This window comes from Gymnoscopelus microlampas (assembly GCF_963454915.1).
Source record: "Gymnoscopelus microlampas genome assembly, chromosome: 18".
Taxonomy (NCBI): Eukaryota; Metazoa; Chordata; class Actinopteri; order Myctophiformes; family Myctophidae; genus Gymnoscopelus; species Gymnoscopelus microlampas.
This window is the reverse complement of record NC_139955.1, coordinates 31,906,057-31,930,434: the sequence shown is the minus strand read 5'-3', so window position 1 is coordinate 31,930,434 and position 24,378 is coordinate 31,906,057. Positions and strand designations below refer to the sequence as shown.

Here is a 24,378-nt window from a genome sequence, read left to right as displayed (position 1 = left end):
TTGTGCGGTTTGTACAACACGTGTACATGCGTGTCTAAAGTATGTGTGCATACTGTACCTTTGTTGTTGTTGCATGTGTGTATACATTATTTGTTGTACATGGATTTGCAATGCTGATAATGGTAATTATGGTAACACCACCATTATTCACCAGGGCTGTGCTCAAAATATCGAGGTATCAGGATATGTATTGGTGATCCTTGCATCATATCATATGCACTGTATTGTATTATATTGTATGATATCGTAACATTGTATTAGGCTGTATCGTAATTTTATTTGTATTTGTTTTATTTGTCTTATTATTTTATTTTGTATTACACTCAGTCCTACGTAACTGGTAAATCCCTCTGCAATGTAGAAGGAGATACAAGAGGAGAGTGGAGAGGAAAGGGTAAACTATATTTATCTTGTTTAATTTCACCTAAAAATGGTCTAAAGGACTGATAACCTTCATGAGAGATTGAAGAAGCCAAGGCGATCTGCTTGTGGAAACACATTCTCTCACGTCTCAGAGAACGTTATTTCACCCTGAACGTGTTGCTAGGGGCCCGCTTCACATTGAAAAGATGAGGTTTGATTGACAGCCAATCAAACCACTTGGGCATTCCCTCCAAGGTCATTGGTCCATCCCCTCCCACTCCCCCCATTTTATCATTGTTGGTTTTTGCAGGACTGAAAACCCCCTCAGGTTGAAAAGTGTCTGTCTGCCATGATTATTACACAAGGGACACGCACGCACGCACGCACGCACGTACGCACGCACACACGTTCTAGCTACTCCTCCCAGTAAGAGACCACACACGCACAGACAGTATATGCTTTGCGCTTTACTCTCACTGCGAAACAATACGCAGTGGATTGCGCGCACACACACACACACACACACACACACACACACACACACACACACACACACACACACACACACACACACACACACACACACACACACACACACACACACACACACACACAGAGTAGAATGTAGCACTGAAAACACAACACTAATGGCAAATCTACTGCCAATACATCAATCACCATAAGATTAGTGTTTCACTTTAAATTGCTTTAAATTGGCCCCTTCGGTACACTTGACTATTATTTCGGGAACCTGGACATAAGAATCATTATAAGAGTTATTCACAATGTACACACACTCCCATGTTGACCTTGGTTAACTGTATGCATTTTGGTGCATACAGTGGGTTCGAATCCACCATGGTGTATCCGGCTTTGTTGGGCGTCTATGAGAACACAATTGGGGAGGGAATCCGGGCGGGGAGGGTGATAATTGTCACTGCACGTACTCCTACGGGCTGGGGGCGGCACTTGTCAGCGGGGAGTGTTGGGCAGGAGGAGTAGGACGAAAGCTCTACGTCCTCCCGGTGGGGGCTCCTCACTGGCAGGTGAGTCAGTAGGATACAATAGCAGTGACAACCCAGAAATGTGTGCGGACACACACACACGCACACACGCACGCACGCACGCACGCACGCACGCACACACACAATTACTGCACTCAGACCAGACCTTCAGGGTAGTTTGCAAGGACAGCTAACTGCAAACGTCAACTGCAGACTATGATACATCAATCATATTTAGGTCGGTGTCATCTCTTCAGATTGACCCCTCTAGATACACCTTACACAGGACTAAAACACAAGTTCAGGACCTGATGCTATTACCTTAGATACATTCATCCCAGTCATGTTTTCATATTTCATATTCCTTTTACTTTTTGTTTAGGTTATGGCAGTATGTAATTGCCAATTTTCATAGAACCAACAATTCTTTTCAGTTGATTAAGCTACAGTACCTTAACATGACATGACGAAACATCACTGTATTACAAACATCACCATTCTGTTTTGTGTGCATTTTTGTTTTTGCTCTATAGGCGAAGTGTTGCTCTCTTTAATAGATCAAAAAATAGGTTGGTGCAGCAAGGGTGGGGCGGGTGTATGGAGAAGACTAAAATAGGTCAACCAGGTGCTGTTAACCACTTTCAACCTGAAGTCCCTATTTTGGGCATGTCATTATAGCCAATAATGACATGCCCAACATATGGACACAAAATAATTTAAACAATGTTTTAAAATAATAATGATAACAAATGCATAGCTACAAGCTACAAGCCTGTAGATCAGGTATTCTCAACAACAAAGGCTTTAGTGGTTAACCATGTTTGAATACCTGTGCATAACTGCACAGCTGAGGGAAGACTAGGGGACCACAAGACACAACAGCACCATCATAGTTGTAAGAGAAGCAAACAGAGGCAGAGAATAATTTACTTGTTACTGTGAAAGGAACCATTTCAAATCGCTCATGTAAACTTTTCATCCATGTGGAAAGCATATTCACCAGGATGTATGTGATTTATACAGAAATTGTCATGTAGCATGAGATTGGGATAAAATTGTGAGTTCTTACAAAGCATGTTTTATACATTGGCAGGCTTACTGAAATACATGTAGTCCATGTAACACATGCACAACCACTATGCTATGAAGCCCAACGTAAGTGGGTCATGTTCAGTCAAAATAGTCAGTACAGCACATACCCTTCTACTCTCTTATCTACTCACTTTCTATTTTCTACTCCTTCGAATATTTATACTGTCCACTTTCTACTTTTGTCATATAAACTTTTTCTTTTGCACTTTCATAAGATCTTTTTCTTTTCAACTTTCTACTCTCTCCAAATAACTAGGGTGGCAATAGCTGAGTGGGAAGGCCATCTAGGAATCGGAAGGTCACTGATCCACCCAGTCTGTGTCGAAGTGTCCCCGAGCAAAACACCTAAGCTTCTTTTCGTATTAATAGTGGCCACTGATCCTAATAGGATGGGTAAATGCAGAGGACAAATTTCTCATACTGTGGATTTATCACAGTCTGTTCCATAGCCAGGATTTTAGCTTAGCAATACTGATTTTGTCAGTTGAAGTGGTCCAGTCCACCTCAACGTAGATGTTCATGTCCATATTGTGGAGTTCCAATGTCTGTTTTGTCCCCTGGTTATGAGATGAGCATTTTGTGTGTTTTTTTTCTCTGGATGACCTGAATGCAAGACCATGTATAGCTTTTGCCACGAATATTGTGTGCAACATGTGGTATGACCACATCTGTATGGTTATTTATGGCCATACAGATGCAGACCGCATCTGTATGGTTATTTATGGCCCTATGTGCATGCATGTTTCTCACAAATGTGTGCTTGTGTGAAATGTGATTATACATACAGTACAGTACAGTACTGTACAGTCTATATATTTCATCATGTATGTGTGTGTGTGTGTGTGTGTGTGTGTGTGTGTGTGTGTGTGTGTGTGTGTGTGTGTGCGTGCGTGTGCGTGTGCGTGTGCGTGTGTGCGTGCGTGCGTGTGCGTGTGTGTGTGTGTGTGTGTGCAAAACATGTGATTGCTGGCCTGTGTGTTTGTGCATGTGTAATTCCATATATTTCCTGCTGTGACTACAGCTGGGCAGGAGGACTCTGCCACAACACTGATTATGCTAACACCATGTGTGTGCATGTGTGTGTGCATGTGTGTGTGCGTGTGTGTGTGCGTGTGTGTGTGTGTGTGTGTGTGTGTGTGTGTGTGTGTGTGTGTGTGTGTGTGTGTGTGTGTGTGTGTGTGTGTGTGTGTGTGTGTGTGTGTGTGTGTGTGCACGTATGCTCAGTCATGTAGATCTGCTCTGTGTACTCTCTGTGTTTTTATTTGCGTCACTCTTATTTCATCCCAACTCAGAAATACACTCACATTCTGTGTGCCAAAAGTATATTTTCATTACAAATGCTATTCTTACCTGTTTTTGTGCCATTTTACCAACCAATATCCCCCAAATCCCTATCCCTAACCCTAACCCTGATCCTAACCCCATCCTGAATATTTTACTAAATGTAACATTAGCTCTAAAAGCTCTGAAAATGACTCATTCTCTCAAAGGGACCTAATGTCTCCTCAAGGTCAGAATTGACTGGTATCACTATCCTTGTGGTGATTTTGGGTACCCACAAGAAACACACCCTCTCTTTATCTTCTAATTGTGTGACCAAGGTCTACAACAGATATCCACCCTCTTGTTATTTCTCCTTTACTCTCCTCTAACCTTATCACAGTGTCTCTCTCACACACACACACACACACACACACACACACACACACACACACACACACACACACACACACACACACACACACACACACACACACGCACACACGCGCGCACGCACGGACGCGCACACGCCTCCCCCTCCAAACCGAGGCTAACTTCCCCAGTGGCAGGCTGATTGAGATTGCCTTGCCTCACATCCCAACCCCGAAATGTACCGTATAGAACAAAGGAGAGAGGAAGAGAGAGAGAGCGAGAGAGAGGTGAGAGGAGGGAGAGAGAGAGAGAGAGAGAGAGATGACAGGAGAGAGAATGAGGGGGGTTAGTGCAACAGGGGAATGGAAGGAGAGAGAGCAGGGGAAGTAATGGAGAGAGGCAGAGAGGGGAGAGAAAGAAGCAGACTGGGAGAGACTGACAATGAGGGCAACAGAGAAGAGGCAAAGTGTCTCCCATTAAGCTGACATGCTCTCTGACCAGAGGGCAGCGCCTGGTTTTATGACCAGCACCATCAGCCACTGATGATATAAGGCCCTCCTTTAAACGTCAATTTGTCACTTGCCATTCCCCACCCTCTCCCTCCTGCATGCACTGCAGCCAAGGGCAGAGAGATGCCACCGTGTTGATAAGAGGGAGGGAGGGAGGGAGGAAGAGGAGTGCTGTGGTGGGGGGTGGGGGTTCATGCTAGGAGCAGAAGAGCGAACTGACTCCTGTTTTGTACGACCCATTTCGGTGATGTCAGCCACAGTAAATATTTCCCCTCTCCACACATACACCTCATAATGACAGGAACACATGCACACACACACACACACACACACACACACACACACACACACACACACACACACACACACACACACACACACACACACACACACACACCAACAATAGAAACACACAAGAGTACAAGAGTACACACAAGAGCGCACACACACACACACACACACACACACACACACACACACACACACACACACACACACACACACACACACACACACACACACACACACACACACACACAACACTTTCTAGCTACTCTTCCCAGTAAGAGACCACACACATGCACAGACAGTACACACAAATTTGATGCTTTGCTCTTTACTCTCACTGCGAAACAATACCCCAGTGGATTGCACCAATCACTTCCTCATTTGTCCTCCTGTGAGGAGTTGCCGGAATATTGAATGCACTTCAGTGACAGAGAGGGTCGCACGGGAGATAGAAATGCATAGTATTACACCGCCAATCCACACGACCTTGTGCTTCGTCGTGTAAGACAAGGACGAGAAGAATTGCTGCAGAAATGAGAATAGATGGAGTGATTCTTTCTTTACAGCACAGAGGGAGAGAGATAATAGCCGGAAGCTAATCCACCACACTGCACAGAGGAAACTCATTAGTCATATGATGGGAGGCGGGGAAAGAAGTGGGGGGCAAAGTTTGTTCCCTATAATAGAAAAGGGATAAACTGTGGTCAAAGGGAGGACCATGGCATAATCTGGCCAAGTTTCCCCAAGTGTGAAATTCCTTTCCTGCACTGTTAAGTGGGTGTAAGTCATTGTTGCCTTTATTTTTGGGGCGATGTGTGTGTGTGTGTGTGTGTGTGTGTGTGTGTGTGTGTGTGTGTGTGTGCGTGTGTGTGTGTGCGTGTGTGCGTGTGTGCGCGTGTGCGTGTGTGCGCGTGTGTGTGTGTGTGTGTGTGTGAGAAATCAGACAAAAACGTTGTGGTGAAAACCTCATGCTATACATTAAGTCATGTTATTAAATTCTGTTTTAATGGACAGGAGGTGAAGGGTGCATGGCGTTTCAGGCGTGCCCATGCATTTGTGTGTATATATGCCATAGACTAACTTCGTCTCTCTCTCTGTAGGGCTGATTGTGTTCATGTGTAGGCTATACTTATACTGTGTGTGCTCATGTGTGTGTTGCGCGACCATGTAGGCTACGTTTGGCGTGCTGTTTTTACTTGACGTTTTGGCGGATCAATCTGCTCCTTTCTCCGTGAAAACCACTTGAGCTATAAGTTCACCTTCCAGTGCCCTTGTGCCTTATCTACATATTCATGTATGATAACGCGTTAATTTCCTTCAAAATTCATTACTCCGCTATGATAATAATAACGTCACGCACGGCGGAGTCGTTGCAGGCAGCCCAAGCAATTACCGAGCCGTTCGCACGTCCAATCTCTACATGCTTTATCAGAATGAAATGATAAAAGATTAGGTTGGTCCTTGATCCGTCATTTTCCCCACATCAGATGATAATTATGTAGGCTACTCTGCATGCCAAGATAAGAGAGGCGGCCAAAGACCATGATGTAGTAGGCCATTGTTTCCTAAACAGTGGACTCCGGACCCATTTGTGGGTCGCGGGTCCACTTTTATGGGTCGCGAGTAAATCCCTTTTTTAGGACCCCCCGCAAACTTTTTTTTTTTTCATGAATTAAAAACAATTCTGAGCTTCTTAAAAATAATTCCATAAATAGGCCTACATATAAAATCAAAGAAATTCCATGAATTCGAAAACAATTGTTTAAGTAGTGAAAATAGCCGATCTACAAGCTTACAAGCAGGATGTATTGTGAGCTTGTAGATTTGCTATTTTCATTAGTTTGGGTCCCGGGCAAACGTCTTAATTTCTCTTTTGGGTCTCGAGCTAAAACGTTTGGGAACCACTGATGTAGGCTATAACCTAAAGCCAAGCTCTATAGGCTACACAGTCCTACCTCAGAGTGAACGTGCAACACCTGTGACTAAGAGAGAATGTGCTTTTGGCCACACAACTGTTCATCCCGTTACAAGTCACCACTGTGTTAACGGTAAACGGCCTCCTCTCGGCCCCGGAGGCGCTTATGCACCATGTGCGCAGCAGTCTGCAGACGTGAGAAATGCGCAAAACAACTAACCACAGCTGATGGCCGCAAAACAGGGAATTAGCAGCGTTCACAGATCCCTCCAAAAGCAGGGGAAAGATATAGGATAAGATCTGCGTGATTTCTTTCCTTTTGTTTCCTCCCCCCATGTTTTCCCCCTCTTACAATGCCCTCTGAAATTGCATGGGCTAATTAGTATTCTCAACAAGTCCATTTTCGCACCAGGGAGGGGAAAAAAGTGGAACAGAAGTACAATTTAGAAGTCTCAAAAGAGACAATGACAGCCATAGTCATCAATAAAAACAACTGTAAAACAAATGCTGATTCCCAGTAATCAATCAATCAATCAATCTCTCTCTCTCTCTCTCTCTCTCTGCCTAATATTTATACAGTATCTACAGAAATATTATGGTAAAAAAAACACTTACCTCCCAGCGCTTGTTTCATCACGAAATTCATGACGATGGCTTTTAATTCCTTGCCTTTCTAGCTCGAACGATGTTACATTCACTTGTTACTCGGAAAAGAAGGCTGGCTGTCAGATCTGTGAGAAAAAAACACAATAGCACAAAACAATTAAAAACTGTTTCCTAAATCACCTCCAAACACCAAATTGCCTGGTTGCCTCTCAATTACTTGTATCTATATTGTCAGCAGCGTATCAGTGGACCTCTGAGTATTTGGCTCCTCTATGCACCAAATGAAGGACATTAAGGTCATGGTTCATATGACTTAACCTAGAAACGTTGACACAACCAACGATTCACAGGTTGTTCCCCGACGAGATGTCACTCTCACTGTGGCAAAACATGTTGGTGTTGCCTTTTCTTCTTTTTTTTGGAAACTTTAAAAAGATTTCACTCCGCGTTGTCAGGACTCGTATAGTTGAGTAGCCTATAGTTGACCTGAATGGAGTGTGATTCTTTCTCCCCTGTCAAATATTAGCCTTCTCACTCACTGCTTTTAATTTCCATGAAAATGTTTATATGGAATTCATCATGTAGCTCCAGTGGTGGGCTACATTAACATAACAGCATTCGTGGTCGTGTAAAACTTTCCATGACCCTACGGGAAGGACGCGATATCCATTCCATTCACGGTGTCTTGTGCGCTTTGTTTAACCGCGGCATGCATGCATGCATTGGCTGTTCGAAACGATGCAAGTATAAACGCAAACATCCGACGCGTTTTGTATGAATAGAAAACACCCCAGTGAACGGGAAATAACACGAGCCACTTCCTAGTTTGGGGATGCCTGTTTCAGTACCATCGCTAGTGGCCAGCTTCCTACACAGTCAGCTGGTTCAGCACCGCCGCTAGTGAACAGCTCCCTACACAGCCCAACAGAACACAGTCAGCCGGTTCAGCACCACCGCCAGTGAATAGCTCCTTACACACATCCACGCAGCCCGGGTACACGCTGAGCCTTTCTCCTCTCAAGCGGGTCATAATTACCTGTCCTGCGATCGAAATCTTCCTCAAAAAACGGGGATTACCGGCCGGGATATAGACTTTTCCAGAATGAAGCTGTCCTGTAAGAGAGATGGGCTTATCAACTGTTCGTCCCTAGCATCTCCGGCTCCTGGGGTATATAGCCTCGGAAAGGGGAAGGACGTCCTTGGTGCTGCTGCCTGCCTCCTCCTCTTATTGTCTTCTTCTCCTCACACAGGGCTGCACGAGTGTTTAGCGACGGAATTGCAGCTGATGACGGGAGCCACTGAATCACAAGAAAGGTTTCGCTATTGAAACGTCCCAGTACGTCCACCTAACCGATAGAAATATCAATTATTTAGCTCTTGACGTTCCGACCCGCCCACTTCCTTCATCGGCAACCGGATAGTTCTGCACTTATCCCGGAGTAGCCTATAGCCCACAGAACGCACGGCTGTCTTTTTAACCGTTGTATGACCTACATTGTGTAATTTCCCACGTGCCAGTTTCGTCCAGACTATGGCTTGTTTCTGTAGTGAATGGTTGCATTTAGCCTACTGAAGATGTAGGCTTGTGTTTCTATTTTTAGAAATAGAGATGAATCAACGTTTGAAGCACACAACGTGTGTGAAAGCTCACTCTCAACTGTATTAGGTCGCAAAGATAATTGGGCCCAGCACAAGTCGATTTAAAGCATTGATCTGCACTGTGATTAAGAGTTACAGTACATGTTACTACATACACTGCTATTACCCCTTAGCTAGGGTTCATAGGCTATACCTATCTGGCCCTATGTGCAACCCTTGTGTTTTACCATGAAACACGGGCACTGTCTTATGTTTGAAATACTTTCAGTTTGAACTGACAATATTAACTCCAACACATCATTACCTGCGTTCCCTGAATCAAAAATGTTGCAAGGTAAAATAAATAATTTTCTTCATCTCCTATTCATGACTGAAATTGATCTGCATCAGTTATTTTGTTCTTTGTAAAAATTGGCATTCATGTTCTTAAGGTGCATGCCTTTTATATATAGTCATTTGTCCTCATAGCTGTTGCAGCTAGCATACAGTATCCTTCCTATATTAACATTGCCTAATGGGTGGGCCAGCTGGTGGACAACGTGCACTGATTCAGGCAAATAGAAACCGTTGCCTCACAACGCAGATTTGCGCATACCTAGTGGGTGCATCGACGTGGTCTTTTGTCTTAGTTTGGTACGAGGTAGACTCTAGAGGGACAGCAGAGGGTATGATTTGGATATTGTTCCAACAAATTATGACATGTGCCCATAGTGGCACCACAAAGGGGGAAGAGTTGCAGTTCCAAGGGCCCTGGGCAAGAGAAACTCTAAACATGTGGTGGTCAAACATTGCACTGAAACAGTCTTCATGGTAAAGCATATTTAGGTTATCAGGACAACTGCTGATCATCAGTCCAGTCTCTAAAATAAATCTACCTGCTTAGATGTTTGTTCTCTGGTGGTCATTTCAGTGGTATTTCGTATTTGCGTTTCATTGCGAGTGAGAAGTGTGCGAGGATGATTTGAAATTGAAACAAAACCTCATTTGTAAATCCATGGCCAAAAATGACCCTTATTGTACCTTTGAAAGGGACATAGTATTGCCGTAGTATCTTCTGACAAAGATTGTAGGAAAGATTAGAGACATACTGTATGCAATGCATGATATAATGGTATTCTGTTATGTTGATCATTCTATATGTATTTATATATGCATGTATTTGTTTATTATTGTTATTTTATAAAGTGTATGACGATTCACTGGATGTTTGTTTCATATTATAAAACTATTTGATTAGTAATAAAGGTACATTACATTGTGCATATCCACATACTGTAAGCTACAGTAGCTCTCCACATACAAGAAGTCACCAGTTCAATGGCAAGAGCCAGTTTGCGGCAAAAGCAGCATTGCAGCAGAAAAAGCAGCAGGGTGCCATGATTTCAAAGTACTGCTGTTTCCCAGGGCCTGTTTCAAGCTGCAATCAAACAGACACACTGGCAGCTACATTATGGCTGTGTTTACGTGTTTTTGATGAAGTAATCCTAAAATGCATAAATTGCTACAATTCTGTCACTTCCCCTCCTAATTAGGAGTCTGAGTAACCCATGACTAAATCTATACGTCAGGAAAGATGGGACTCAATCATACATAACAAACATCCCTGAGGACGATTACTCACAGAATTAAAAAAAAAGGATATGCATACACCATGCAAAGAATGAAAAGTCTTCATGAAAGTGGCTTCTGTATGACACAGAAATAAAGGAGTAAATAAAGTGGGACAATACAGTAACAGTTAAGCAAATATCAATGGGATTGGTGTTTAAGATACTCAAAGGGACAATGTCCTCATAATTTTCTAACTACCGCCACAACACCAGAGGGAGCAACCACGATCTGGTACCCCCAAAATTCAAACATGGGACATTTCTCATTCTACTACTCTGCCACTACAACGTGGAATGCCCTGACATCAAAAAACAAAAAACATCTATCAGGAGACCACAAGGGGAGGTAGATTTAAATTCCCACCGAAAGGAGGCCGTTTTCCTTTTTCTACTTTGTACATAGTTGTTTGTATTAATGTGTTATATGCTATGTTGATGAATTGAATACAATAGAAACAAGTCCTCAGGGCTTTTTTATTTCCTTTTAGCCTAAATGTCTTACTGTACCTCCGTGCTGTCTACATTTCTGACTAAAGAAATATTCAAACAATCAATCAATCAATCAGTGGCAACGAAAAACTCCCCCTTAACTGGAAGAAACATCAGGCAGACCCTAGGCTCTAGGGTGGGGGCCTTCTGCCTCGACCGTGTCGGGGGGGAAAGAAGAGAGAGAGAGGGAGAAACAGAGGAGAGACAGAAAGAGATACAAGTAGTAACAATAACAATAGTAGCAAATATAATAGTGTAAGATAGTATAGGATAATACAATATAGTACTACAATAATGTGTATGCAGTATATAATGGCATAATATAAGAATGTTAAGATAATATATGTATAGTGTAGTGGTATAGTGTAATGTAGTAGAAATCCACGGTCGTGCTCCATGGAGAGGCCCGGTCCGACTAAACATTATCTATGATACCTACTGGCAACATTACAAAAACTATTACGTCAGATTTTGCTATGAAGGAGTGTTTTCTTTGCCTCCATCGAGTAACCAACGCCAAGCTGTACAGGATCATGCAATAAGTAGTGCATTTTTATGCCCCTTTTGACTCGCAGCCCTTGCTATTCCTCCTTATAGGACCGTATTACAGTATAAGGGAAATCCATCTTGCTGGGGTAATCTTTTCTGTGACATCAAACAGAATACTGTATTAGACTTTGTCACGGCAGTAGATGTGGGTTCACAGCTAGGCAAAAGTATAACAATAAACTTCAGTAACTCGTGCTCTTTTGAGCCATTCATGGACACTCTCATTGGGGAGGATTGGACCTCTTTCAGTATTTCACTGAAGTTCCTTCATTTGCATGTGTAAAAATCACACTGATTTGAGTCTGCTCGGTAATCAACTTTAATATACTTGACATGTTCCCTGGAATTAGGCTACATGAATAGAATTTTAATCCCCTCTCTCCCCTTTTATCCCTCCCACTTGAAGAATCTCAATAACAGGGCTGAACAGCGTGCCAAAGCCAGGTAATTAGGACTCCCCTCTGAGTGACTCCAGCCCTGTGCCTGGAAAAGAGATAGAGTTAAGTAAACTCATACATCATCATTGCTTCACATGTGTGTGGCTGCCTGACTTAACACCTACAGGTCAGTTCACAGTTATCCTTGCTGGGCCTTTAGTCATTACAGCCCCTTATTTATTTAGTTAGAACCTCTATATTTAATCTCAATGTGCCTTTGACCATTGAGCTCAGTGATACACATTCAAGCTAATCCTAAAATTCCAGGATGCCTACAGGCATCTTTAGTAGGCATGGTTGCAAAGGCAAGCAGACGTACACCAAATGCGGTATTGGTACTGTACCTTATATACCACCTATTGAGCTACATAGCGAATTGTACCAACCTTAGAGGAAATGGTACTATCCCTTGAAGGACCACAATACTCCAACTTAAAGTCTTTACTGTATAAAGACATCCTGCATCTGAAAACATGTATGATTATTTATCTGGACACCTCCTTTGAACCTTTCACTACCAGGACAGAAGTCATGGGACCACAACTCAAACTGAATAGGTTACACTGATGTTGTTGAAGCAGCTTGGGTCTTAAAACCTCTCAATATAATCAATTTCTGCCACTGCTGTAAACTCCCCAGGAGGCCCTTAGGGGCCAAATCGGGGTCATCTGGGGTCAGCCACAAAACATCCACAATGTCAACTTCAGCTGTCCCCTGAGATGAGCATCGACCAGTTTCAGGGATCAATTCTGGTCACCATTAGCTGATTTCTTTTACCCCTCTCACTCATTATGATGGTATTGCATTGCTGTCCACACCTACCTATGACAGGGGTCGTTTCTCCCGATCAATTTTATTGATCATCACTTTTCTATTACAGTGCTGTAAACACAACTACTGTACAGTATGTAGTGGTGCAGTACTATAGGTGACCCTGCACTTCGGCCTCTGTTCAGAGATTTCAGCGTGCGTGCGTGCGTGCGTGTGTGCATGCGTGCGCGCGTGCGTGTGCGTGCGTGCGTGCGTGCGTGCGTGTGCGTGAGTGCGTGTGTGTGTAACTTGGAGGCATACACAGAAATGTTGTGGATAATCCACACTGAGCTGTGCAGTTAAAAGGCTAATTACCCCCCCCCCCCCTCTCCCCTGACACGAAGCTGTAAAAGGTCACATCTTTTACCACAACATCAACAAATACATTGTGTGTTCCCCTGAAATCCATGCTGTTTTAAGAGTTTGGAGCTAATGTTCATGCTTAAATACCCATTAATACTGTGAAGTGCTCATAACCACTTGAACCCTATATACGTAGTGGACCGGTTCCCCCAGGGCTCTATACTTTTTTCTCTTTACTCCAAATCTCTACTGAAAATAGCCAATCTACAAGCTCACAACATAGCCTGTGAGGTTGTAGATCTGCAATTTCACCCGACTGTTCCCTGAATAGGGATGCTCGGGTTCATTTGGTTGAAAACACATTAATTTGGAACAGTGATGAGACCACCGCCATATGAAAGTAATGCACACCCTCCAACCAATCAGAATAGAAGAGTATCCTCGATGGTCATTGTGTAATTTACAATGTTAAGCATGCGTCTTCATATTATACAGAATTTCAGTGCAGTGTGTTGTTTCTAAATGATAACACACCTTTTGCTTTTGTTAGTTATTTAGGTATTTATTTTTGGTTGGAAGCAAGTTCTTGACACAAGGCATATAGACATTGTAAGAGATCCAACACACACACACACACACACACACACACACACACACACACACACACACACACACACACACACGTACGCACGCACGCACGCACGCACGCACGCACGCACGCACGCACGCGCATACGCACACGCACGCACACACACACATCCATCTGTAACTCTGAGAGTTTACAAATGGAACCAAATGGATCCATGTTTGGCTATATTGTACACTCTCAGGGTTAAATGAGCACTCATGAATTGTTACAGTGTGAGAGCTGAGGGTGCGCACTCAGCCTGTTTATGTGCTCTCCACTCTCAGCTCTTAAACCCTATACTTAGTTGACCGGGGTCCACCAGGACTTCTTTTCTCCCTCTGCTGTCTGCACCAAATCCCTTCGCTGAACATGGCCAAATGTTCGCCCCCGGAATAGGGACTCTAGGGTTCACATAGTTAAGCCTGAAGAAACATGGCCGTTCGATGCATCCAATTGAGAGGAGCCACCGCTGATCTGACAGAGCTGATCAGTCAGTGAATCTTGGTGGAAACAAAGGTGGGAAACAGCTCACAACTGATGTCTTTTTAAGTATTCTGGCTAGGTCTTCCCAATGCTGTGTCCACCGATCTGTGCTGAGGCCTGAAATTTCCCCGGAGACAAGGGGAATGCTGGGATACCAGTTGAAGTTATTGGTGTGGATGCGTGTACAGTATACACGTGTCTGCACATCAGCATGTTAGCTAATGTCTATGATTCCTTGCGTCAGCAATCAAGTAATTATATGCATTCCCACGTACACATACTGCGCTCGCGCGCGCGCGCGCACACACACACACACACACACACACACACACACACACACACACACACACACACACACACACACACACACACACACACACACACACACACACACACACACACACACACACACACAATAGTAAATCAATATGTGTCAGTTTCTGCCAAAATAGCCAATACCAAAACCCACTTTTACCACTTAAACCCAATAGACTTCATTGCCCGGAGTCCCTCAGGGCTATATAGTAGGCCACCTCCTTTCCCCCCTATACTCTTTGCTAAAAATAGCTCATCTACAAGCTCAGTGTATTGCAGCAATGTGATGTGTTGTGAGTTTGCAGATCTGCTATTTTTGTTGAATGTTCCCCCCAGAATAGGGACACTAATATAATTTAAATACTAATTAAATGTATTAAATACTAATTTAAAATAATTAATATGTACATTTACTGAACATAGATGCTCTTTTTAGGCTGTCTCTTTCCTGCTGTCTCTGTCTCTCCCCTCCGACCAGTCCCACATTTCCTGCCACTTTAGCTCATTAGGAAATCTGTGTTGATTGTCCATTGTATTCACCTGCATCTTGTTAGCCCCTTTGTCTTTAAAAGCCACAGATCTCCATGTCAGATTTTGTGTTGTTGTGAGTCGGTTGTCTGTTTTGGTAAGCGTGTTTATTTTACCCTATGAAGAACTGTCTGTTCATTCTGTTGTCTCCTGCCTGTTCCTGTAGTGTTGCCTGCCCGTGTTTGCCTGTGGCTGTGCTGTCTGACTGGAGAAATAAAGTTGGATTCTCCACTAAACTTCCTTTGGCACTCTCCTGAATTTCGGTCCAGCTTCACAACCTTAGCAAATGCAGGTGGCTACATAACACTTGAATGCACTCTCTCACTCAAAAACACATGGGCCAAAATTCATATGAAAGCAGACTCACTGATTAAACTCGGTTCCAATGGTCAAGGTACATGGCATTAGTATCTGCCATGACTGCCAACCCAGCCTATGTAAAACTAATTACTGAAATCTAATCCCTAAAGAACTCCAATCCCATTGGTGTCTATCTCTTTTATTTTTATTTTTTTAAACCTTGGATCTGGGGACTGAAGCTTTATTAATACTCGTTTAAAATAATTGAGGTTGCATTATTAAATGATACCCCTTGAAGTGTTGCTTTAGGGTTGTGGCTCCTCAAAGTTATAAAATGTGCAACTGGATCACAGTATGATGCCTCAATAGCTCATTGAGTCAATAGTATTATTCAGCTGACTGTGCAGCCAGCTTCTGCAAAAGGAGCTGATAAAGTACTATGCAGCTCTGCTTTAAGCTGTGCAGTCGGCTAAATAAGTAAAAAACAATAAGACCTCTGAGAGCGGTAAAGTAGACTCTGCCAATAACTACCCAGTGCAGGTTTTTCTTACAGTTCCATGCTGGTGCTAATGAAATGTCCCATCAGTAATAGACAGTCTCTAACCCATCACTGTGGATGTGTCAGCAATGTTCTTTTATCAATGTGCAAGTTTGACTACTGCATTTGCATCCATGAGGATACCTAACCGGCAAAGTCATATAGGCTATGTGCATAACTGCAGTCCCAGGTTTCCAGAAGGTGGTATACGGTTTTCATGTTCCGGTTCATTTTCCCATAGCTTCGTCAAAGAGGTTCCATTTTGAAGACAACCTTTTGATCAACCCCAGAGTCAAACAGAATAAAGGAGAGAAGGCCTCCCACTTGATGATGCCAATGTCAGCCATTTTGCATGGCATTTTGTGAGGCAAAAAAAAAATACAATATACATATAAAATAATAGAGACATCCACCACCATAGACAAACACTTGTATAATCACATGAACATACAATATATATACAGTACATATACATACATATCATTCAACAGCGTTCCCCCTATGTACAGCTGATCTAAGCTTTAATCTTTAATATCCCACTTGAGAAACACTGTAGGCTATGAAAGCCAATTCAAATCAATATCAATTTTGACAAATATTTACAAACCTTGTTCAGGATATAATTTCAACAAAAGAACCTAAAAAAACAGGATACTATTACAACAGGAAGAGGTTTGGTTTCTCGTTTACTCCCCCAGTAGATGCTGCATTAAGGGTATAAATCCAAAACGTTTTTTAATAACATTGCCTCCCCTAACGGGTAGAGTAACTTTTTTATAACAATACATTTTTGGTTTGCAACCGAACCGTAGTTTGCATCCACAGGGCATTTAAGAGTATACGTGGGTAGAATTACAATTGATAGAATCTTTTATTTCATATTTACTTCCCTTAAGTGGGTAATAGAAGAATGTTGCTTTGTAGGAGCTAGAGCAATGTGAGCAGTGACCACAGCAATAAAAAACGGCAGGTGGACGTGGCAGCCAGGTGTTTGGGGCTGCGGGGGGCATGAAACCGCGTACCACCTGGTCTCTAATGTTGCGTGGTCTTCTGAATGATACCAGTGGGTTGTTAGAGGTGATGTCTTTGAGCGTAGGCTCACTTTTGAGGACATGCTAGTGTTTTAGAATGGTATTCTTTATCTGGCCAGCAGAAGGGTCATGTTTAGTCGAGAAACAGATGTGTATGGGTGATATTTGGCACTGCACATACAGTACACTAGTTCTAGCTGGGGCAGCACCTGCAGCAGGGAGTGTTGGGGCGGAAGGAGTAGGACGGATGTGCTACTGTACGTCCTCCCGTCCTGGTGGGGGCTCCTCACTGGTAGGTGAGCCAGTAGGGTACCACAGCAGGGAAGACACACAGTGGTGTGTGGGGTGGAATTAATTGGCATAACGACTAAATTATGGAGAAAAGGGGAGAAAAATAATTGGCTACTCTAAATTGGGAACGAAAATAAATACACTTAGGATTATACTCTGTACTTCCAGTGCAGTTCTTGTAGCAGTCAGCTCCTAGGAGTTGTTGCAGTCACAGTAGGGACACATATTTATTGTGGCAGTATAGGGACATATACTGTATCACTACGCAGAAGCCCATTGACACAGAAGGCCCCTTTCTGTATCTGTTCCACACCACCTCCCACGCAATGTTCTCAGCTCGTTCTATAGCCTGCTTCATTATTTCTGGGCCAAACCCAATCTCCTCACCTTTCCATTTTACAGGGACATTATTACAGGACCCCGTGTGGCATGCAGCTACCAGTTAATATAGGAGGACATTGGTCATTATTATCCATTGTCTTTCCCATTATCTTCTTGGTATTTCATTATTTATTATATATACGCAATAGTTCCCTTTTCCCCTCTTTTTAAAGTGAGAATTCCATTCCTATTTATATTTCTTCTTTACTATGGCTGATTATTTGGACAATCAGAGAGGGAAATGGGGCCAGGCAGTAAATAAGACCCTGGCAGGGTTTGTTGAGTGAGGGAGTCACTAGTCACTACATCATGACTCTGAGCACAGATGTATTTGCTATTAATGATGAGACAGCTGAGTCATGGGTGATTAAACCCGCCAGGTGGTTAACATGAATTGTGGGTATAGGCATCGAAAAGGTTTGGCACTCTCGGCGTGACTGTGTGTGTCAGTGTGTGATGCGTGCTCGCGTGTGTTCAGAGATAATGCACATGTGAATGTGCGACAGATGGTGAGCATACACTCTAGAGAGCAAAGAAATAATGTGAAATGTATGCTTTTATAGTATTTCAGCAGCCATTCAAGTAAAACTTCCCCTTCTTCCTGGCAAGAGAGTCTGTACCGGTTCTCCACGCGTACACCATTATGAAGCTCAGTATAAAAGTTAACCCCATCATACCCTACCTAGCGGCCCTATTCTACATATTTGGCAGAAATAGCAGATCTGCAAGCTCATACTGTAGCTTGGCTATTTTCGGCAAAGCAGAATTGGTTTAGAAGGATCTATTAGCAGACCTACAGTAGTATAGAGCCCTGGGGGACCCCAGTCAACTAATTATAGGGTTCAAGTGGTTAAACAGCCCAGCATACCATTGACAATACAGATTTTAACATCTCGCAAACCATTTTTGTGTTTCAACCCCCTGATTTAAAGCCATTTTTATATTTGAGTGCTCCTCGGTTTGCTGTATTTTCAATATTGTAAGTCGCTTTGGATAAAAGCGTCTGCTAAATTACTGTAATGGAATGAATACAAACAGAACAGATCACAGACTAGTCTATATAGATAGAACACTGTTCTGCCACGGTTATACAGCAAGACAATGAACATCTCCTACAGTACCTGCTGCTCCCTCACTCACCATAAGCCGCTCTCGACGACAACATCAGCTTATAGTGCCTAGAATGTAAAGCCTGGCACGTTATCGCTGAACAGAATGGCATGTCATTGGAAATGTAAACCTTCTTTGCATTCATCAAACACAGATATGAGATATATCTAACACATGGCTGTGCCTGTGTTATGGTGATTATTCAGATTCTATTCCGGCATCCTATCAAGTTGGCATGTGTGCTGCCTTAAGGCAAATGTAAATTTTTCTGTATATTTTTTAAAGTGGTAGTAATTTGCTAAAGCTACATATTTCTATTTCTGTTTACAGTAGAAAAGCTTGCAACTATTATATTGTGAAGGTGTATACCAGTGCATTTTATTTTGAAAACTCTCTGTATACAAAGAGTCACTTCCTTCCTGTCATGTACAGGGAAGACAGACCTGTTTAGAGCTGTGAGCCCTAAAACCAATCTAATCCATTTGAAAGCATTTTAGACACAATGTGGTAAGTTGTGTTGCTGATTTCAGTTATTGTAACTGTCTGTGACCCTTTTTGTTACATTTTGTGAATGTTTATTTGGAATTTGGGAAAAGTTAATTATTTAACCATGGCTGCAGTGTGTAGTACACACAGGTGTATGTCATCTTGCTGATTACTTTGAAGTGTGTATGTGATTTAGCTACTCACCTGGTTTCTTTTTACTGTGAAATGTTTGCAATGCTGTCAATTAAGAAAACAGACACTGAATTTGTATTGTTTTATTATTTTACAGTGTTCACAGTCATGTTAATGAGGAAGAGGTCAAATCTTACTTCAACTTGGTGTTTAGTGACAGTTCCCTACACTGCATGAGAAACCCACCGGAATGCAAGCATACAACGTTACGTGAGTCAATTCAAAGTATGATAAAATGGTGTAATTTAATGGTCCATGTGAGTTATGGTACTTTAAAAACTTTTTTTTTTTACAAATACACCATTTAACACATCCACTGTTTAAAAAGAAATGACTCCTGTTCTAACAAAATCACTGACTGCACAAAGGGTCACAGGTAGTAGAGCGGCCGCTTTGGAATCGGAAGTTTCCTGGTTCGATCCCCGGCTCCCCCCATGGGTTAGTGTCGATTCGACGTGTCCTTGAGCAAGACTCCCGATGACCCTAACCTCGGTCCCAGCCTCATTCATCTGCGAAAAGAAGAGCCTGGTCACGACCTAAAGCAGCGAGTGTTTAGGAAGTCCTGAGTGGACAGGATTTCAGTTTCCCCCGGAAACGATATTTTTTTGACCAATCACAACACTTGTTTCATTCACGGAGAATGTTAACAGATTTGTAAAGCATCAACGTCATTTCCTTGGGTGGTACTTCCGCCAAATTCAACCATTTCCGGTTGTCAACTTCCTAGACAACCAACATCCCAGGTCTTGCCCAGGGTGCGATGACCCAGGTTGGTGCCTTGCATGGTTTCCTCTGCCATCGGTGTGTGTGAATGAGTGTGTGTGTGAATGGGTAAATGTATTGCACATTATAAAGCGCACCATTTACCCTGCCCGCACATCTCTTCTGCCCCCCTCCCCACACACCGGATGGATTGCAATAACCTGCCACAAATAGATGTGGACAGATGTATGATGAATTGTGACCGGATAAAGGTCAAGAAATTCTATTTGCCTATTCAGATAAAACACCAACAAATCAAGATTATACCCATAACCTTGTTGTTATACAGCTAGTCATGACACCAATCCATAGCTCTACAATAGTGTGTAGTCTTTTGGAAGCAAGCTCTTCATTTATTTTCTCCCCACCATGTCTCAGGCAATTTCTTCATCAGGGCGCAACAGGGAGCCCATGATGCAACAATATCCTCCATATTGTTCTCAGCCCAAGAGAATCTCTCTCTTCTTTCCAATCCATCCTTCTGTCCTCCTTTATATGCTCCTCATTTCCATCTTCCCGCTCTCATTCCGCTTCAATAAGCAGTCCATTTTACCAGCAAATGTCCACAAACTTGGGAAGCATTTGAGAAACAACCGATGTCTCACTCTGCTGTGTTAAATAGTGAGTGGGTGGTGTTTATTAGATGTGTCCATTCAGCCTCTCCCTGGTGGGAGAGGCTGAATGGACCCATTTATTGAACTGTAGAGCAATATTACTTCGCCATTGTGCATCCAACGGACGTTCGCACGGAATTGTAAATACATGCATCGTTGCAAAGTCTCATGGCTGTTTTATACTTGGTTGTGCATTCTGTCACACACCGGAAATAGCTGATCAAAAAGCTCCCTATTTTCGGTACGCAACACCGGTGTGCGACCATGTACAAATCAGGCGTCATAGTGCTGTTCAGTGTTCACCCTCTGTCGCTGCAGCAACTTTTGCCTTGATTGGCTTTTGTTTCTAGATCTTTATTTAGATTCAGTTGGAAGGCTGAGAGGGAGAAGGTGTGTGTAGGTGTGTAGGAAAGTTCTGGCAGGATTCAATCTAAAGCTATTTGGAGTCTGTGTGGCTTCTAGGGGTAAGCAATCTTAACCACGACACTACTGATATTAGCAGACTTTGAGATTTCAGTGATTCTGTCTTGTACTTTTCTAAAAACGTGAGCCCTTGGGACCTGTTTTTATTTTTTTGTTTCAAATTTTAATTCCACAGTTTCTGCCTCTGTGAGCTGTGAAATCTGTCTATAGATGAGAGGCTTCTGTCATAACAAACTAGTAAAGGGTGCTCGCAAGGCGCATACTGTATCTTCACCAGGTTGGGCTTCCTTTTCAGGGCTGTGTACTGTACATCATGGGTTGCAGCCGTCAGGACTCGGGGAAATAGCATTGCTACAACATACGGTGCAACTTTTTGCATTGTGAAAACATACAATGCATCTTTTTGCATTTGTGATGCCCCCTATGGGCAGAAGTGAAAGAGCATTTAGAGGTGCACTCTGTAGAGGCCCTTCAACATGCAATCCCAAATTGGGTTAGAATGGATTTTGCATTCATGATATATGGAGTTTTTTGTAATAAATAGGCCCATCCCACTTATGGTGGAAACCAGCTACAGGCAAACAGTATGGAATATCAAAACCCTGTTTGTTGCTCATTGTCACATGACAAAAAAACTAAACAAAAATCCTACAAAACTACAAAAGTTTCACTTTTGTAATATTTGTGGCACGTCCTATGGGTCTAAGTAAAATTGCAGACAGACAGTCTACTTCTGTACAGTCTACATACTGTGAATATATTAGGGATTCTGGTGCTTGCCTATTTTGTTTTTTGTTTTGTATTGTTTTTCTTTGATTGTTGTTCATAAAACGCATAACTGATGTGTTTGTCTACATTTCACACAACTAAAGGATTTGTTGTGTAAAAACTGGGAGTGAAGTGAAACCCCTGACTTTGATAGAACTCACTTGAATTGCAAGTCTACAAACCCATTTGTATTATGTCGACTAAGTTTAATGAGGCTCAGGCTTGATGGAACCTGTTAATTAATCCTTTATTTGTATAACTTCAAAAATACACAGGCATCAGTGGGGGGAAAAGCTTTATTTTCTTTTTTGTAGAAGACAGCGCAAACTTCAGAGGGCACCAGCATTTCCAATTCATGCCTTCATCTCTTGAGCCAACCCCTCCAATATGTGACTCAAGCCTAATGATGAAGTGAGCTGTCAGGCTGTCACTGCCTTTGAATATCATGAATGCTGTCTGAGATTTCGACGTGAGTTCACTGTGCTTCCCCTACAGTTTTTGCAGGAGCTGGGCATCTTTATCTGTAGTATTTGGCATCTATATTTTTAAAGGAATTTTATGTTTTAGTTATTAGGGGCTATGCTACTGGTCCCTCTGGCATTTCATATTTTTCTATCTTGTTTTTTCCGATCATCAAATCTGCCTTCCCATGCATGAAAATAAACAAAACAGGCATGTGTGGGTGTGTTTATGTATGCAGAGATTTTTTTTTGGCTTGGTGGCATTTTTTTTGTCGAAGCTTCCATCGTTTGTAGTTTTCAGGAAAGGTAAGAAGAATAGACATAGAAAGAACAAGGAAAATAGGTCTGTTGTTCAAATATTCCTCATATGAGTAAAGTAAAATGGATTAATATACAAACAGGTCAGATATTGCAAATATACATAATAGTATATATATATATATACTGTACGTACATGGTGTTCAAGGCGAGCATGTCATCAGCAAGGCAAGTGGCGATTATTGAAACATTTCACTGGCTTTATTCAGGTTAAGACAGAAGTGAAAACAGGAGTGGCGTCTCTGGCCTCTCAGGTTAGATAGTGCAGACAGCTCCGCAGGTGGCTGTCTTAATGATTAGGCTGTGACATAATAGCCAACCCTGGGGTGCATAAGGCAGCTCACTTTAGTCCTGTATAGAATGCACTTTTCCCCATTGTGGAGGACATATAAATGACCATTAATTAGTTTTTTTCTTCTCCCCTTTTCTGTAACTATAGTGAGGTTTGCGGCCCTCACACCTACCTCGAACCGCTGATCCGACTGTCCTTGTCCCTTTTTGCCCATATATGGAGATCTCTATCTTTCAGTCCTTGTCCCTTTTATGCCCATATATGGAGATCTCTATCTGTCAGTCCTTGACCCTTTTATGCCCATACTGTATATGGAGATCCCTGATGTCATCAGTATATGCCCATATATGGGCATGACCCCTCATGTGCCCATATATATATTAGCGTACAGTAGCTGCATCGGGAACTCTTTATATGGTTATGGCTGAGTCATGGTGACATGACTCAGAGGTCCGCCGGCCAATTTTAACATAGGATGCGTGTTGTTTCTCTTTCATTCTGTATCTTTTCTTCTTGACTTGTCACTTTTATTTAATGTTGTAAGTATTGAATTATACATTGCTTTGGTTAGTTTCATCTCAGTTGCCAACTCGGGATTTCCTGCACTAGGTTCACTGTAAGTTCATTCTGTGAAGTCACAGACTTGAGAGTATGTGAGAAGCCAGGAAACCAACATTTGAAGAAAATATGGCACAAAAAACTTTTTTTTTTTGTGCAAAAAAGTATTATGCATCTCACCCACCCCCCATAGAGATCACAAACAGTTAAACACAGCATGCCAAACCTGGTTTAATCCCAGCATGCCTACCATAGTTGAAACACATGTAGATTTCTCTATTTGCCAGATGCTTGAAACTGCCATTCATTGAAAGGCTCTGGCTCATGATAAGCAGCGGTGTTTTGTCTCTCCCAAGGGTGCTCTCTGTAGAGATTGTCTCAATTAAAACAATAAGGTAATCAAAAATGGAATCAATGCCCCGGGGGGATTCAAGTTAAAGCAAAAAGTGACGATTAAACATACTCACATTCTACTCCAAAACAAGATATCTCAAACCTCTACTGGCTACATTTAGGGAATTGCGGTCGGTGGTTCTGGACAACCTCCATATATATTCCATGCCTCCGACGCCTGTGATATTATTATGGTTATAATTAAGTGTATATTTACTTCTTATTTAGGATTATACCAGTGTGGTAGGCCGACAGGCATGGGTAAAATACATACATATATGAAGGTTGTTACTGCTTGTT

General features: G+C 42.5%; 1 protein-coding gene across 1 annotated transcript in view; it reads right to left on the bottom strand.

Moving 5' to 3' along the window:
* Positions 1-8,538, bottom strand: part of cplx1 (complexin 1) — a 45,968-nt gene extending 37,430 nt beyond the window's left edge. Inside the window, exons 1-2 of the mRNA XM_084042138.1 lie at positions 8,446-8,538; positions 7,419-7,534 (exon numbers count right to left, since the gene is read on the bottom strand). Of these exons, the coding sequence (XP_083898264.1) occupies positions 7,419-7,449 (31 nt within the window). The 5' untranslated portion in view covers positions 7,450-7,534; positions 8,446-8,538. The remainder of the gene's footprint in view (positions 1-7,418; positions 7,535-8,445) is intronic.
* Between the last annotated feature and the right edge of the window lie 15,840 nt (positions 8,539-24,378).